Source organism: Mastacembelus armatus, chromosome 12 (assembly GCF_900324485.2).
Source record: "Mastacembelus armatus chromosome 12, fMasArm1.2, whole genome shotgun sequence".
Taxonomy (NCBI): domain Eukaryota; kingdom Metazoa; phylum Chordata; class Actinopteri; order Synbranchiformes; family Mastacembelidae; genus Mastacembelus; species Mastacembelus armatus.
In genome coordinates this window covers 4,886,169-4,905,319 of record NC_046644.1, presented here as the reverse complement: position 1 = coordinate 4,905,319, position 19,151 = coordinate 4,886,169, and the positions used below count along the sequence as shown (strand labels likewise).

The 19,151-nt window shown below is 40.5% G+C and overlaps 1 protein-coding gene across 2 annotated transcripts; it reads left to right on the top strand.

Annotated features, from left to right (window-relative positions):
• The first annotated feature begins 14,831 nt into the window (after positions 1–14,831).
• Positions 14,832–17,540, top strand: LOC113124168 (osteocalcin 2-like). Of its 2 annotated transcripts, none has more exons than XM_026296651.1 (3): positions 14,832–14,945; positions 15,216–15,292; positions 15,816–17,540. In XM_026296651.1, exons 2-3 carry the CDS (start codon positions 15,233–15,235, stop codon positions 16,419–16,421), a joined length of 666 nt encoding a protein of 221 aa, XP_026152436.1. In that variant the 5' UTR covers positions 14,832–14,945; positions 15,216–15,232; the 3' UTR covers positions 16,422–17,540. The 2 variants fall into 2 exon arrangements, with proteins under 2 accessions (XP_026152436.1, XP_026152437.1); XM_026296652.1 differs by having other exon boundaries at positions 14,862–14,945; positions 15,130–15,292.
• Positions 17,541–19,151: the final 1,611 nt, after the last annotated feature.

The following is a 19,151-nucleotide window of genomic DNA, read 5'->3' as shown; positions in this document are numbered from 1 at the left end:
CCCGGTTTTTGATGGTCCCCTGACTAGTTATGTAACCGAGTCAACTGCAACAGAAGTTTGAAGGAAACTGAGCTGCAGGAAGAGTGACTGAAATTTAAATTAAAAAAAATAGAAAGAACCATAACGGGCTACCAGAAGTGTTCACAGTTAGATTTAAAAAAAAAAAAAAATCCCTATTTATTAATTGCTAGGGATGGAACAGTACATGTATTCACTCCGAACCATTCATGGTACAGGCATCACGGTCAGGTTCATGTACTCCGACGACGAATACAGTCAGTCAGAGGCGCCCAGAAGTGTTACGATACTGTGGTGTCGGTGGTGAAGGAAGGAGAAGTGAGGACCCAAGTGCAGGACACAAACTAATTTATTACCTGGATCTCCAGGCTCAGGCACAAAACAAATATACTCCGCTACTCGGCGGACAGCTGAGTCTACAATTAGACTCAGACATGGCAGAGTTCTGGATTGCTCTGGGGATCAACCCTTGGGACGAACAAAGTCCGAAGTCCTTCAGGAGGACGGCCCCTCGGGCAGGCAAGGTCCGAGGCCGTCGGCCTCGGAAGCAGGCGTAGGTTGGAGGTCGCTCGGTAGGAAGACCTCTCAGGCAGACGAAGGTCCAGGGCCATTCGGGAGGGCGACCCTGGAAACTCTGGAGGCTCAGACTGGCATTCTGAGGACAGGATAGGGATTTGCCTCTTCCGTCGTCGTCGAGGTTGCTGGGAAGGAACCTGAACGGGAACGGCTACGTCGGCGCGCTTTGGTTCCGAGGTTGACCTTTCCCGACGGCGACTCCGTCGTCGAGACTGTTGGTCCGGCGGTCCCACCTGCTGCTGCTGAGCAGGTAGCTCTGACTGCTGTGGCTGTGGTTGCACTGGTTGCTGGTGGGAGACTCTCCGTCCAAATCCTCCTGGCTTTATAGCCAGGCGGGTTTTCCAAAAGGGACTCCCACGACTGTCCCAGAAAAAGTCCTCCTCCTCAACGAGGGACTCCCAGTCCTTCTCTTCGTCGAAAGACTCCCAGTCCAAATCGCTGGAGGCATGCTCGGTCACGGAGGTGGACTGAGGGCTAGGTGAAGCCATGGAGGCTGAACCAGACAGTGACTGGAGGGATGTGATCGGTGGCTGGGCAGACAGGAGGGACTCTGGCTGGGCAGCGGACGTGCTGCCAGCGGAGACGGGAACCAGATCCCACGGCGCTAGGGGCTTAGCCTTTAACTCCTGCCAGATAGCACGAGCCTCCGCCGGCGTTAATGATTGCGGAACCGGTGTTGAAGCCTGGACGGTCGGCGGTGCGGCGTCAAGGACCAGGGAGGAAAGCTGGAGGAGTGCCTCGGCAGGAACGTGCTCGTCTGGCCCCTGAGGTTCCGGCTTCTGCTTCTCAGGGCGGCGGGGACGCCTATGCTGAGGCAGCCGGACTGGAGACTCGGGCGACTGGACCGCCGGGGACCGGGACCGGGAGTCGGGCGGCTGGGACGGGAAAACAATGGCTGGGGTAGACATCACATGTACAACGCTCCGACAAGGAGCAAAAGAAGGCAGGGGACATATATACACAGAACTGAAGACTAATTGAACACAGGTGAAAGTGATCAGACTAATCAACATAAAGCTACCTAGGACTAATACAGAACAGAAAACAGGAAAACAGAGATCTCGGGGCCTCGGGCCCCCGGGCCCCCCCCCCTCCAGCTGTGCAGTAGGTGAGTGGAAATACGACCAATATGCTAAAAAGTTTAACATATAGTCTCCTTAATAAAAAGTTTTATTTTTCACTATTCTATTTATTTTGTCATATCACAAGGAGATTTTCAGTTCTGTAGCTGATTGTGACCAAACACTGCTGCCTGTTCAAAATACGACAGGGTCCCTGCCAAGGTCCCTCCACAGCTGCATAAACCTTGGTGTGTTGACGACAGCGTTCCCACCGAGGTAACTCTCCAGAACCTCAGTGCGTCAATGGCAGCGTCTCTGCTGAGGCTTTTCTCCAGCACCTCAGTCCTTGGTGGTCCAAAAGAAATGTCACAGCTGAAGGTCCTGCTGTGCCGCCTGAAGTCAGAGCTGCCCAGTCGCAGCCGGACGAGCCTCCGTTTCCCCAGCCCAATGAGCCAGAGCCTCTGGCCAATCTGCCAGAACCAGTTTCTCAGTCTGAGCCACTTGATCCTCAGCCAGAGTCTCCACTACTGTAGTCTCGACGCCGCCAATGTCTCCACCGGACGAGACCAACCCTGGCTCCCGCTGTGCAGCCCGAGTCCAGCGCTGTGCAGCCTGAGTCTGCCGCCGTCATTGCAGGTCAGCCAGAGCCCAATGCCGCTGATGCTGCCCAGCCAGTATCCAGCGAAGCTGCCGCCCTGACTGCTGCTCCAGAGCCTGGTCTTCGCCCCACTAGGTTGGATGGACCTGCTGACACTGCCGCCTCTCCTGGACTGGAACAACCCCGGATTCTGGATCGTCTGGCCACCAACTGGAACTACCTGGAATTCCGGATTGTGTGAGAGGTCATCCTCTGGTGCTTCCTCAGATTCCTGATCTCCTAAGGGCCGTCCTCCGGAATCGCCCCAGACTGCTGATCGTCTAAAAGGTCAACCTCCGGAGCTGAGCCGAATTCTGGCTTGCCTGATGAGCTGCCCTCCAGACTGTCCCGGACTGTTACTCATATGAGGGGTCGACCACTTGTTCAGTGTCTTCAGGGGCAGTCATCTCTGGTCTTCCCGGCTCCTGAAGTAACATGCAGGCAGGTATCCACCCATTAGTGCCCTCATCCAGAGTCCCCCTCCACCTGCCTTGGTGGTGTTTCAGTGGACTTTTCTTTTTGCTGGGCCTTCTGGACCAGTCTTGAAGGAGGGGCGTAGGGGGGCACTGTCAGGATCCAGGTTCTGGACTGTGGGTGGACTTTTACTGTGGCTTTATTTCTTGTTTCCTGGTAGATTTAGGGTTACTCAGGATGATTAGTTTCACCTGTGCTCTGCTCTACCTGGGTTGTCCCTCTCTTGTATGTGTGCATGTGGCTTCCCTGGTCGACCTGTGACTAATTACTCATCATACCAAAAGGTATATAGACTGGCATGCTGAGTCACTGAGTTGCCAGATTATTGTCTATGGACTACAACGACCTTACCTGCCACCATATTGGGTCTTCAATCTTTCAACCTAGGTAGTAGGTAACTGATGTGTTTATGTTCTGCACCCTGTTCCCTTTCACCAGTTAAGCCCCAGCGACAGTAAAGAATCCAGTGAACACACAGTAGTGCTACTTAGCCTGGCTGATGTTTCTGTGTGTACTCCTGTCTCTGGAATAAAGGTTTCTGTTACACACTCCACTCTGTTTTCAGTTGTTGTTCTGTCTGCACATGGGTCAGCCCTCAGCGAACTCTGACACAATTCAAGTGTGAGAAACAAGTCATTTTACCAATGGTTCCCAAATTTTTTTAAGGACAGAAAAGATTTAGACCTTTCAGCTCTGTACTTTCCAGTATCCACTGTACGTATCTTTATACAAAAGTGTCATAACTGTATTGCTCTAAAATCAAGAGACAAATAAAATGACACAACACAGTGTGTGTGAAACAAACACATGGATGCTGAGGTTGAGCACGACATCTTTGTCTTCGCTTCTGAATGGGCTGCAGAGCATTTATTAGTGGACACTTTAATAGTGGTCCTGTCATCACTTCCCTCCCATCCTAGCTGCTCCCATTCTTCCTCCTCCTCCAACCATTTCCCATGAAATCCTCCTTTCTTGCCTATATGCTCTCCTTCACTTTCTACTTTTCTACAAAGCAGCTTCCCATCTATTATTTTCTTAACCTTCCATTTTCTCTCCTGTGATTTAATGACTTAAAATGAAATTACTAACCCTATTTATTGTCTTGAGCAAAACATTTTTAACTGTGTGTATAATCGATACACTATATTACACAGTGTGTAGAAAGAGACTGAGTGTCACCATGTATGTGCAGCTGTTTTTGAACCTGGGTTACACTTTAATTCTCACCTTCTCTCTATTAATTCTCAGGTATACTTGAATTCTCTTAAGATTCAAACAGAAATTCCTGTTTTCAACTAGCATTAAGATAGATAAAAGTAGAAATGTCCTAAAGTTAAAAAATTGTACTTACAGGTAAGTAGGGGTATCATCAACACCATATGCACATTTAAGGATAAAAAAACACTCATTAACAATCTAAAGACAATGGAACTTTTCCTGAAGAGCAACCACTGTCACCACAAGTGGGAATCCCAACATGTTGACACACTGGATGTCCTTTCATTTTCAAACATTTCTTAAGTTAGTTTCTGGTTTTACATTAAGGATAAACATATAAATGTTTATTTGTGACATGTTAAAACAGTGTACCATCAGCTAAAAGCTTCTTCATGAAGTTAGCAACAACTTAGTCATAGTATAACATCCCCTTTTGTTTGGCTACTGAACTTTTTCAGTTCACTATATAGGAATATTTCCCAGTATAGAGCGTAAATAACGTAACATAAAATGGTAAACCTCAAGTTAAAGAATCCATGGAACATCACCTCTCTATTTGTCATCATTACTGGGCAACGGCAGTAATAACAGGGCGAGAAGGTGGTGCTGGTGCTGCACTGTTATTAGCAGGCTCTAAATAAATACTCAAAGTAGTGTGTGCGTGTGTTTGCAGGACATTTTTTTACATTACAAAAATCTGGACAGCAGATCTCCAACATGATATAATGCAGGGTACATACTCCACGGTGCAGTAATGTGTCTGTAAACTGGCTAATTCACTCCGACTGTGTTGGTTTTTACATGTGACAGATATATTGTCTTTCAGACTGGAGGCTGACAGTAATACACAGAGAAAAAAAATACTTAAGTGTTTAATATACTTAAGATATTATACACATATGTCAGACTGAAAAAAAACTTGAAGAAGCCTTTTCCTTTCCCCTATTTATTTACTCAAAGCTCACAACAAAACCAAAGACTGACAGTGTGTTGCATGAAAACTATAGTGGAAATGACTTAATGTAGATGCTGATGATAATTTCTCCTCTAAACAAACGCTGCAAGAATAAGAACAGTTGATTAGGGATACATGCACATCTCAGTCTCTTAATAAATGAACCCCCCCCCTAGCACATGCAGTAATAATTGTGGGCTTAAATAACTGCTGTTTTCTGACACTGACACTTCACAGCATTGTTTCTATTTAGGATCATGCACCCCAAACCTACAGAGCACTAACCAACATTTTACACATCTGATAAATCAAGTGAAAATGTGACTGGAGGTGGTGTCTTTCAGCTATACTGTTATTTAGGTCTGGACAAAGACTGACTAACACATATTGTCACCATCCATCCATCCATCCATCTTCTATACCCGCTTTTCCTGTTCGGGGTCACGGGGATCCGCTGGAGCCTATCCCAGCTCTCTCTCGGGTGGAAGGCAGGGGTACACCCTAGACAGGTCACCAGTCCATCACAGGGCCACATAGAGACACACAAAGACAGACAACCTCACACACTCACACTCAGTCTTACGGGCAATTTTAGAGTCACCAATCAACCTGACATACATGTTTTTGGACTGTGGGAGGAAACCAGAGTACCCGGAGTAAACCCACGCAAGCACAGGGAGAACATGCAAACTCCACACAGAAAGGCCGGGATGCGAACCCACGACCTTCTTGCTGTGAGGCAACAGTGCTAACCACTCAGCCACCATGCTGCCCATATTGTCACCAAATATTAAATATTTAAAACAGGAATAAAAATTCACATAACCTGTTTAAGCTTTAGGATTACAAGCTCACATACAGTTCAGAAACATTCTGCATTATCTACCTTTTTAATACTTATCTTATAAAGTTCAAACTGCATGGTCTTAACCTCAAAAGAGTCAGTGATCGTCTAATTGCTGTATGTATTTTGATGGCTGTTTATCGTATGAAGTGTGTAAACTTTTTTTTAAATAGCAACCAAATTCCCTGTAACTTCACTTCAGTCAAATGATTCTAATCTAACCACATATCAGTGGTGATGTAGCAACAGAAAAGCAGAACTACAAAGTACCTTTGGGTAATTTTTTCATGAATTGAATCTACTGGTTTTGCTTTAATGTGATGTGGTCACAGCACTTTTGAAGTTAAACTCAATATAAGAAACACAACACACAACTAGGTCTAATGCCACTGACTTAATAAACCCAAATGGAGAAATTACAAGACCACCTAGAAATATAATATGTTAGCTATATACTGGGAAGCTGCTCAGGGCATCCTATAAATCGCTATTTTTGTTTTGGCTGTAGTTTGCAGATTCAGTAGTCATTTCTGTGTTTTATTCTGAGTAAACCTTGTTCCTCTTTACTAAAACACTTTGTGTTTTTTTCTTGCCATATTAAAAACGTTGCAGTTGACCTTCTTTACTAAAGCTGTGACATACTGATAATAGTTATCTAACTAACTGCCTGAAATAACTGCATTAGTTACAAATACTAAAAACATATCTGGGAAGAAAGTCAGTGCTTACATTGATATGAGCACCAGTAACACTTTCAACAAGAACTAAACCATGTGACAAGAAAAGGTTATCCAGTGTGTGTAAGGTGTATAATGTCAAAGTGATGTGCATTGGATTTCCACTAATGGTCAAGGTTTTATTCAATGCTTGGGTTGAGATATTACCATTTTAGGAAAGCAGCTGATCCTCTTACCATTTGTACAGCATTGTGAGTTGCCCACCGCTGAAGTTGTGGTTTCTGTGCAATGAGTTAAGGCTGCACAAGACCTTTATCACCACTAGATGTCACCATTCGCCAGCATCGCTAACCTTCAGAGTGAGGACATTTTTTAAAAGGTGGACACACTGTGGAGACACACTGATATATTATTTAATATACACTTGTACAGAGAGATAGCTACAAACCAACTAAAAAACATGATCATGTTTTAGGCTTTTAACCCTCGTGCTGTTTGTGATGTTTTCATCCACCAAGAGTCATTTTTCACTCTTAATTTGGCCACAATCGAATGATTCTTGGTGACAAACCTTAATTTGACATTTTCCATAGATTAATAATACACTGTGGGAAAATTCACTACCCTTTTGGTATGTTCAGGATGAAAACATTCACTAAAATTAACTGCTGTAAAAATATATCAGATAAATATTTTTTTCAACTGTTTTTTCATAACTCTTTTAATCAACTTCAGTTCTGATCAAAACTACTAAATGTTAAAAAAAATCCTGCAAAAAAAGTCCTGCAAGTCACAGATTTGGGGAAAAAAACACAAAATGACTTATTTTCAATATAAAAAGGGATTGTGGACTGGATATTTTTTTACCCCCTAGCAGTCTTGGACATGTCAAAGATTAGTAACAACACTGATTTTGATGCATGTTAGTGTTTGTGCAACACAAGATTTTTCTGACTAATTTACTGTTCGTGGATGTTTTTGCCCCATTGACTGCCATTATAACAACATTTTTTGACTGCACAGCCATGACACTATATAATCATGCATTCTTGATGGTTGTTGGTTTCTCCTGTTGGGAAGAGGTAAAATTTGTGATTTTTACTGTTGACAACCAAGTGGCCCCATTAACCCTTTACTCAGGCCTGTGCATAGAAAGCTTAGTTTCTGCCTTTTATATGGAGTTTTATATGGACTATGGACCGTTATGCAAAAAAAGTTGAAAAATATTTATCTGATATATTTTTACAGCAGTTTATTTTAGTGGATGTTTTCATCCCAACGTACTGAAACGGTAGTGTTTTTGAAGATTAAATGAAGATTAAATTGAAGGGTTAATTAAATGGGTAGTTGAAAGTATTTTATATATCATGAGATTAAAAATTTGTTTAAAGACAAAAACATCAAACACCAAAACATTTTAAATTAACTATACTACTTACGTGTAAATTGACATTTAACCTTGTAAAGGCAAATTTTTTTTAAAAAAGCAACCACATGTTGACAGTATAATTGTAACACAAACTGCTGTGTTTCTAAATTGCACATTATGTAAGTATCAAAAACAGTTTTTACCAAGTTGAGGATGTCACACATCATTTCAGAGGGATAGAATGCCTGTTTTCAGAAACTTTCATTCATTTAAACTGGTGCTCATGACGATCTATGGGTCTTGAAAAGTGTTTAGTAGAAAGTTTAGTAGATCAACAGAATATCAGGCACAATCAGAAAACTGATCAGACTTCATGAAAACAATCTGTTTCCATTTCAATTGCACTTTTCTCATTTTGGTTTTAACTGACAGGTCTGGACAACAAAGTTCCTTCATCCCTAATCCTGGTTCCCAAATGATTTTTTCAAGCAGGAACGAACTGGAAAAGCAACTGATCTTGTCTTAAGACAATGTGTGTTAAAATTTGTGTGTTATGTTTCTTTTGGTTCCAGATTCTAAAATTAAGAAGCACAGCAATAATAGAACTTTGTTTAAATTTAAATCTAAATTTACGTTAGAAAATAAAAATTTGGAAATCGGATAATTGTTATATGAATAACATGTTCAATCAGAATACTAACAACCTTTGATACAATCTCCAAAACCCAACTCAAAAGTTATTTATATAGCACTTTAAAAACAACAAAAAGTTGAGCAAAGTGCCTAAAACAGAATACAAAACAAACATAAAACACACACAGCACCACAAACCATATTCCACATTATGTCAAATTATGCTGTAAAAAGTAGAAAGCCAGATCAAACAGATATGTTTTAATACAGATGTAAAGTGAACATCAGTGACAGTATGAATTTTAAATGTTTGGTGCAGTGGCAGAATCACTTCATCATTGGGTCCTAGACCTTAGAACTTCCAATAAGTGTTGATTTGTGTTGGGCTGCAGAGAAGTAAGAAGTTCATTCAGGTAGCCAGGGAATAAACAATTTAGGGCTTTAAACACATACAGCATTGTTTTATATTTGATCTTATGCCTGGGTAAAAGCCAGTGGAAGGATTGTAATATCAGTGTTATGTGCCCGCTTTTAGATGCTTTGGTTAAGAAGAAGAAGAAGAAGTACAGCAGTTATTCTAATTTAAGATTATTAAATTTAATATTATTTAAATTATATTAATTAATAGTGATTAATAAAGTAAGTAAGTAATGAATAAATGAATAAAATAAATAATAAATAAAATAAATGAAGTAACACTTCTTTAACACTGGAAGTCTATCTACTGGTCTCATCCCAAACTGCAGTCTGCTGATGCCATTATTATTAATTAACCTGAGCCAAGTGGTTTTACTTACTTTTAGTTTAGTTTATCTAGACCAGAGTGGATACTCTAAAAATTCTAAATTGTGCTCCAGACTCCGGTGTTGGTAGGAAATGTTTACTTTGCAGATCATGCACTCCTACCACCTCATGTCTGAGTACAGACACATAAATCTTCATGTTGTGGAAAAAACCCTAAATACAACAAAAACCAAACATTTGTCATGTCATCCTGGGGACTTTCCCCTAAAGCCCCGATACTGGAATCTGACTGTTGCAACGTTATGTGCAACTCACCATTAGTCATTGTTTTTCAGCCATAACCACAGAGTTAAGACAATAATATACACTCCCACTGATGTTCGAAGTTGCATTAGTTTAGGTAGGTTGAAGGTTGGTGGTTCAATTGAAAAACAGAACTACCACAACAGTACAATAAAAATTTACTTTAGGGCAGGAGACTTTACATATTGGATATTTGGAGAAAATTCACAAAATGCTAATGAATGCCAATGCAACCATGCTTCTCCCACAACATGATTTTAAAATGGTAAGAATCGATAATATACTTAAAAATCTTGTACCAGTCAGACTCCTCCACTGTCACAGCACTGCACTGCACACTGCATTTTCCTTTCCAGTCTGATATGGATCACCACACATAAATCACACCTATAAATAAACTTTAAAATTCATTAGAGAAAAATATCTTAGGAAGCCTTGAAGTTAAAGAATGAGACTGTACATGTCTATGTAGAAAATAATGAAACAAAATGATTGTTTTCCTCCCCCCAGATTCAAATTTTCTTTGCCTTCCTTTGTAAGACCTAGTTTCAACTCATATAGACCTTGTCATCTAATTATTCTGTCTACTTTCTCACACATGTTCTACTTCCCCACTGCGCCCACTGCTTCTCTCTCATGTTTTCCCCACACTCATGGACACTCCCGCCTTATTAACATGCCTCTGACCAGCTTGTATTTCTAATCATTAGAAAAAAAATAATTTAAGGAATTTCTCTTGCTTTTTCGTAAGTACAAATAGCTTTTTAATTATTTTTCTTCATTGCTACGTGGGATATGTCAGACGTTGTTCCGTTGTTCACTTTATGATCAGCCCGAGTTTATCATAAACTGATGATGCAGTTGTAGAAGAGAAGAGGTGCTCTGAATCAGTGCTCACTTGATTCCACTGACGTTGTGTCTGTCTGTCTGTCTATGCACTGGATCGTGTCTCATTTATGTCATTCAGACTTCTATTACCATTTGTAATATCTTAGTCACTGTGTCATCATGCCAAATTTCAGTCTACAGTTCCGCAAACATCCAAAACCTCTTTCTTTCCACAATATCTGCATACTGAAACTATGGTATGGTTAATGTTTGGGAAGGATTATTGTTGCAGTTAATAAACAGCAAACTTTGTTAAATCTTGTCAAATAAAGGAAACATACTTTCATTTTGAAACTGTGCATAACAGAAATATTTTAAGAAAAAATGAAGACAAAAACAATGAGACTGAAGTGTTACATAGCCTGCGAGCTAGTTTGAGCTGATAAACCTCTTAATATGTAATACAAAAGTGCACTGAAGAGCATAAATATTTAGTGCTTTATTTTGATGGGCCATTACCCCATAAAGTTGTTTATTTCATTCTCATTTCACCTTAATGTTCTTATATGACCGTCATCAACTTCACTGCAATGCTGTTGCGCCACCTATTACAAACTGTGCTGTGTGGAAAGAGATTTTTCAAAACCAGACTTTCTTACAAAATCTGAGTGAAATTCTAAAGTTTCTGTAAGTATTAAAATAGGGAGATCACTGAGTGATCCAGAAAACAAATTTATGTTCATTGGTGCACCATAAAGACCTAAATCATTCTTTTAAGTACTGTAGTATATACATTTTATACTGTACCTATATTAAGGAACTGGAAAACTGGGAAAATGTGCATGATAAACATACACAGTTTGCTGTTGTTTATTTAAACTGCCCATGGTCAAAACTGCCAAATTGAAGCATCAATCTACACTAATTTAAGGATTTTCGGTGTGTAATTTTGCCAAAACAACGTCGGATTCCGTAATTTTCTCTGGAGGGGCGGGCTCACGTAGGGGTAACTGGGGTACTGTTCAACAGGCTGACTGCAGTGGGGAAGAAACTGATCTTGTGGCGTGAAGTCCTGGCCCTGATGGACCGGAGTCTCTTGCCAGGGGGGAGGGACTGGATAAGTTCTTGTCTTGAAAGGAGGGGTTGGCTGCGATCTTGGCTGCACATCTCCGGGTCCTGGACCATGATGGAGGATGTCAGGATGGATTTGATGATGGCAGTGTAAAGGTTCGCCAGCATCTTTGAAGGGAGGTGAAACTTCTTCAGCTGCCGCAGGAAGTAGATCCTCTGCTGAGCCTTCTTGGTAAGGGAGCTGATGTTCTGCTCCCATTTGAGCTCCCGAGTGATGGTGGTGCCCAGGAAGTGGAAGGACTTGACAGAGGTCACCGGGATATCACAGAGGATGAGGGGGCAAAGGAGGACTGGGTCCTTCTAGAAGTCCACAATCATCTCCACTGTTTTGACGTAGTTGAGCTCCAGGTTGTTGGTGCTGCACCATGACACCAGACGGTCCATCTCACTCCTGTAGGCCGACTCGTCTCTGTCAGAGATGAGGCCGATGAGGGTGGTCCCGTCTTTAAACTTCAGGAATTTCACAGACTGGTGAGCAGATGTGCAGCCGTTGGTGTATAGGGAGAATAGCAGAGGAAAAAGGACACAGCCATGGGGGGATCCAGTGTTGATGGTACGGGAGTCAGAGACATGCTTTCCCAGCCTCACAAACTGCCTTCTGTCTGTCAGGAAGTCTGTGATCCAACTGCTCATGGAGTCAAACACATTCAGATGGGAGAGCTTGTCTCTGAGCAGAGCTGTAACGATCATGTTGAAGGCAGAGCTGAAGTCCACAAACAGTACCCTGGCGTAGGATCCTGGGGAGTCCAGATGCTGGAGGATGAAATGGAGGCCCATATTAACAATGTCGTCCACAGATCTGTTGGCTCTGTACGCAAACTGCAGAGGATCCAGGAGAGGGTCTGTAATGTCGTTGAGGTAGGACAGAACAAGGTGCTCAAAGGACTTCATGACCACGAAAGCCAGGGCGAAGGGTCTGTAATCATTAAGTCCTGTGATCCTTGTCTTTTTGGGGACTGGGATGATGGCTGAGGTCACATGACAAGTCTCCAGTGGGGTGTTAAAAATGTCTGTGAACACTGGGGACAGCTGATTGGCACAGTGCTTCAAGGTGGAGAGGGAGACAGAGTCTGGGCCTGTAGCCTTGCGGGGGTTCAGTTGTTTGAAAATTCTATTCACATCTCCCTCTTTGATGGAGAGCAGTGTTAATTTCGTTGACGAAGTATTTTCGTTATGATTTTCGTCAACAAGTTTTCACTGACGAAAACGAGACGTTAACTAAATATAAATTAAGTGACGACGACGAAAACAATAATTACAATATATTGACATTTTCGTTGACTAATAAAAACGAGACGAAAATGTGAGTGAGGGACGTTTTTAGAAAAGATCCAATCAGAATTCATCTTCTTAGACGCACCTTTGAAAAGTAACTGATCCACCTAGTGACGCGGGATACGCGAGTACACGACATCATCATAGCCTACACTGGGTTTGTGTCTGACTTAAACTATAATGAAATGGAAACAGCTGGAGAAAACAAAGAGAAGGTATATGGGTCAGTTTCACGTTTGATGCAATGGCATTACTGCTAAATACAGTTTTTCTTTTAAATATTTTGGAGTTGCACTTTTGCTTTAAAGAATGAAGAATGTCATATGCAGGTTATAAACAATGCATATCTAATTTTTGGTCTTTTATGGAAAGGCCATATTCCATATATGTTTAATAAAACTTGTTTTTTATTTAATTTTAATGTAGAATATTTTGTATATTACAATAGTTTTACTAAATTACACTTAAATTAAACCCAATATATTTTAGTCGACTAAATCTACAGTAGATATAGTCGACTAAAATCTTATGCTATTTAGTCGACTAAAAATAGACTAAAACTAAAACAAAGCAGATGACTAAAATGTGACTAAAACTAAAATTGCATTTTAGTCAAAAGACTATGACTAAAACTAAATTAATCTGCTGTCAAAATTAACACTGATGGAGAGAGGCATGAGGGGTGGAGGGGAAGGGGGAACAGAGGTGTGGAACAGTGTAGGTGATCCAAGGTATGGAAATGGAAATGGGGCTGCTGTTGGTCAATGGCTGGTGGGGGGAGGAGTGGGGGAGGTCAGGTTCGTCCCATTGTCTTTCAAAGCGGCAGAAGAACTCGTTCAGGCTGTTGGCCAGGCGCAGGTCGTTCACAGAGTGGGGGGCTCTAGGCTTGTAGTTGGTAATCACCTTAAGCCCTTTCCAGACAGAAGCAGAATCATTGGCTGAGAATTGCTGTTCCATTCTCTCACCATACACAGATTTAGCTCTTCTTACCTCTTACCTCAGAAATAACTTTTCTAAAATTATAGCTACTCTAGATGGCATAGCCCTGGCCTCTAGCACTATTGTAAAAAACCTTGGAGTTATTTTTGACCAAGACATGTCCTTTAACTCACACATAAAACAAATCACTATAACTGCCTTCTTTCAGTTACACATCATTGCCAAAATTAAAATCCTGTCTCAAAATGATGCAGAAAAACTAGTCCATGTATTTGTTACCTCAAGGCTAGATTACTGTAACTCATTACTATCTGGATGTCCCACTATCTCCATAAAAAGCCTCTAGTTAATCGAGAATACTGCAGCCAGAGTCCTGACAGGAACTAGCAAGAGAGATCATCCATCCATTTTCTATACCCGCTTATTCCTTAACCAGGGTCACTGGAGAATATCCCAGCTTTCTTTCGGGTGGAAGGCAGGGATACACCCAAGAGAGATCATATTTCTCCTATATTAGCTTCTCTTCATTGGCTCCCTGTAAAATACAGAATAGAATTTAAAATCCTTCTTCTCACATACAAATCCCTTCATGATCAAGCTCCTTCAGACCTTAAAGACCTCATAGTACCATATTATCCCAATAGACCACTTCACTCTCAGAGTGCAGGTCTACTTGTGGTTCCCAGAGTTTCCAAAAGCAGACTGGGAGGCAGAGCCTTTAGCTATCAAGCTCCTCTCCTGTGGAACCAGCTCCCAGCCTGGGTTCAGGAGGCAGACACTCTCTGTACTTTTAAGGCTAGACTTAAAACCTTCCTTTTTGACAAAGCGTATAATTAGGGCTGGCTCAGATTTGTTTTTTGTTATTTGTAAAATCCCTTGAGATGATTGTATTGCGATCTGGAGCTATACAAATAAATTTGAATTGAATTGAATTGACACTCAAAGTGAAAACATTGTTTTAGACATTTTTGTAAATTTATTAAAAATGAAATAATTTTTATTTTTGTCCACACCAAGTACATACCAGAAGCATTTTAAAATATAACATTAAAATCTCTATATCTGCATTAAAAAAAAAAAAAAGACTAAACTTTGCCATTGCTTCACCACCTCTTCAGCCCCTCCCTTCCTCACTGCCTTGGCAGTATATATAGCACCAGCTAGTCCTGTTGAGCATCACAGCTACACATTCCCATTACATTATACAGGATTTCAGAGAGACTAGGAAGAACTACTGAACAGAGTTGGTGCTACAGCAAACTGGTATGGTTTTTATTCATCATATATATTACATTTTAACATTAATATTTTGTTTAATATAACCATATCTTTTATGGGTTTTAAAGCAGCTTCTTATGAATTCTATGCATATTTATCTGTTTAGAAAACATGTGGTTTCTATATCAATTTCATTAGCTGTAAAGTAAAGATTACTGTCAAATTCCAGTTTAAATCTGTCCACCTCTGATGATATCTGGATTCTGGTCTTGCGTAAGTCACTGTGTTTTTGTTTGTGGCTTCCCTCATTTGAAGAGAGGAGCCAATCAGAGATGAAGTTTCTGCCTTCCACCCTCATCATCATTCTTCTCACAAAAACCTCTGCAATGCCGGTGAGCTACCCACAACACTTAATCTCACTTTAATTTTTCCTCCCTCACTTCTCTTTCAGTATTACTATTACCTTGGCTTTCATCTTATTGTAAATGGCTACACTCACACAAAATTAAAGTACCTGTGATGGACAGTCAATGAAAATTGTTTGCTGTCACGCCAATTCCAACAGGCACCCAGTGAGTAAGCTGGTGACAGAATTGATGGCTCCTGCATAGTTTCAGCTGTGATTTGACCACTTCCTACATCCTACACAATAGGTGTCATCATTTGAGCAATAGCTGAGACTTTTGTGTAATGCAGGACAAAGTAATCATGCATGCAGATTTCAGAGATACTACTGGTGTTAATGTTGCTTTACAAACACAGGGGCACTGCAAGCATACGGTCACTGCTACTACTACTGATATTGCTACGTCCACTGTAGGAATTTCTAAGACTGTGAAAACAGACATGAAACGGTGAGGTTTATTTGAGAGTATCTGCATGTAATACCTCTTTCATTCAATATTTCTTCCACAGATTGGTCGGCATCGGCACCATGATGCTGACATCGCTGACAATAATTGGAGACAGGAATGGTTTGCTAGGGATAAGTTGTTTTGGCAGCCTGCTGAATCTTCCACCTCTGAAGACTCTTCCTCTGAATCGGAGTCATCAGAGTCTAGTCAATCTTCAGAAAGTCAATCTTCTGAAAGTCAATCTTCTGAAGAATCATCTGAGGAAGTTCTTTCCACCACCCAGATCATGCCAACAAGAATGACTGCTGCAACGCCCACGCCAAACTTGACCACTGCTGCCACGGCCACGCCAGACTTGACCACTGCTGCCACGGCCACGCCAGACTTGACCACTACTGCCACGGCCACGCCAAACTTGACCACTGCTGCCACGGCCACGCCAGACTTGACCACTGCTGCCACGGCCACTGTCACTATGGGTGACAGAAGTACGCTTACAGTGGAACCAGATACAGTGAGCACAGACGAGCCACTTGTGACAGACAGCACAACCCTGCCAGCAACACCGACCATGTCCATAGCCACATCAACCAGCAACGTGACTCATTCTGTTACCAAAGACATTCCAACAGCAGCTCCCATCACTGAAAGTAGAGGAGACAACTGAGCAGCTGCCATTCCTGTTAACCATCTTCAAAAAACAATTAACCATACTCCTTAAAAGTTTTTTTTTTTTTTTTAGATGTTAGGTCTATCTGTAACAGCCCATTCATGGTTTCAGATGAACACAAACAAGGACAGCCGACATGCTGCAGATGAATGTCCACACAGGATGCCTGGACTATATCATGAATTAGCCTTACGAGTTAAACGTGTCAAATTAATTTAGGAATAAAGGTCAACATATAAGCAGAGATACTCATTACTAACCCATAAAAATGAGTGTGTGCCTTTCTATTAGGTATTTCAGTTAAAAATACTATACTGATGTTTCTCAAAAATTCTAATTATGGCTATTTAAAGTCTAAATTTAAGAATATATTTGAGATCTTACAGCTGAATAACAGGTTGAAATGTTTAATTCAAATACTAGTTGATGCCACTACATGCCGGCACAGAATGACCTTTAATTTTAATTATGGACCAGCATGAAACTCACTGCCAACATCAGGTAGTAGTTACCAGTAGTTACTGTGATAGTTGTAACACAAGATAATATAAGGTCTTCACTGGTCATGGTTGCCTTTCCGTATTAATTGGACAGTAAAGTACAAGGAGGAATGGTAGATTTCTCCCAGCTGCATTTTTACAAAGCTATTGGCCTAAAACAAAGCATTCTCAATTTTTTTTTCTTTATTATTTGCTAAGGATTTTCTTTCTTTTTCTCATCTTTTTTCTTAAATGCAGCAGCTGTGGCACAGTCTCATGAAAACAAACAAATATTTTATCACACAGACCTGAAAAAGTGTAAGGCCTGCATCCAGAGTATGTATCCCACAGAAATGTGTTTATAGACAGTAGGGGGTGTGTCGTGTTTTTTTTTTTTAGCACCCGTCTGTTGTTAGTCCATACTAAATTCAGACTGAGTTATTGCTGCAGTTTAATGTGTGTAATTATTGGTTACAAATTCATCTTTTACTAAATTAAATGAGGCTCTGAAGGCTGGAGACAATACCTTAATGTTGTTGTTGGGACTGTTTTAACTTGTGTTGTATTGCATTTGTTGCCATTGTACAGGTTTAATATAACTATATATTTTTTCAAAATTAAAGTAGCTTAACTATAATGAAATTGTCATATTTGTGATCTATTTCTAAAAGTAGGTCTGATTTTTGATTATGTTTTTTTTTTTTTTTTTGCCTTGGTTGATTACTCCTAGTTAGTACAGAAGGCCTACAGGGAGCTACGAATTCCATCCATCCATTTTCTATACCTGCTTTTTGCTAACTAGGGTCACGGGGATCAGCTGGAGCCTAGCCCAGCTCTCTTTGGGTGGAAGGCAGGGGTACACCCTGGACAGGTCACCAGTCCATCACAGGGCCACATAGAGACAAACAACCTCACACACTCACACTCACTCCTATGGGCAATTTAGAGTCAACCAGACTACGCAATGCATTGACTCGAGCAACAATTTTCTGCAATACCAAAGCCATCTCCTTTGCTGCTGCAGCTGTTACTTTTCTTTCAAAAAATGTGTTCATGTTTTCAAGACCACATAAGGTCCATGCACCACTTCAGTTCAATTTTCTATTTTAAACAAGACAAATAGAAAGTTTGAATGAAATTTTCTAAAATAGTATCTTTCATTTATTAGATCAGTGTTATAATCCTCATGCACGTGCTTAACTCAGAGTTAATCAACTCAGAGTTTGTTGAACTAACTCCGATCAGCTCTTCTGGAACCAAAAACTCAAGAGTTTCCCATCTCAGGGTTAATCAACTCCAAGTTTAGCATTAATTTCAGAGTTTGTTAAACCTGCTTTCTGGAACACAACCCTGATTTTCACCAAAGTTAAAAATATCATCTTATAAAATTGGAAGTATCTGTAGCAAGGTTAAGAAATGCAAAAATTCTTACATGCAGCTCCCTTTCAATCTTTCAGTTTGTTTACCGGTGAAATGGGGTTGGACCTACAAGTTTTCAAATCTGATATTAAATTAAATGAAGTTGTAATTAATGAATTAATTAACTAAATTCACTGCCTATGTGACAGAAAGACAAAGAAAAATATTTTTCTGTCATGGATAAGCTTTTTAATTCAAGTAAAGGTCGAATTAAACTGGTAAACATGACTTCAGGAAGTGGAGATTCTCCATCCAGGTCCGTCAGTCATCCAGGTCATGGTATTTATTATAAATCCACACAAATAGTGGCCTGCTCAGGCATTACTGGCTTTCAGTTTTTAATAACATTAGCAAGGTAAGGAAAAAAATGGTGTAGGTAGATCCAACTTGATGTGACGTTAAATACATTAAACACTAAATGATAATATGATAGTTAATTTGCTTTTTAAGAATATTATATTTAGTTATTTTATGTGAATGTATGTTTACGTAAATTAACCATACTGTTATAGTTAATAAGAATGTAGTGATGTGATCTTTAGGCACTGTATAGACATTCACTAATAACACCTGATGTTTATGTATTCTGTTTAGTCCAGAGTACATATTATAGTACAGTCTTTTTTAACATGGTTTCACATAGCTTACAGAAACATTGGCTTCTCCTACAGCTTTACATCATCTCCACTTTAAGTAATAACACTATATTTCCTGCCTGCTGTTTATAAACAAGAAATGCTAGTTAAGTTTTTACCTATCATTAATTATATAATTAATTATAATTATATATTATTATAATTAATATATCTTAACACCACTCTCTGTCTCT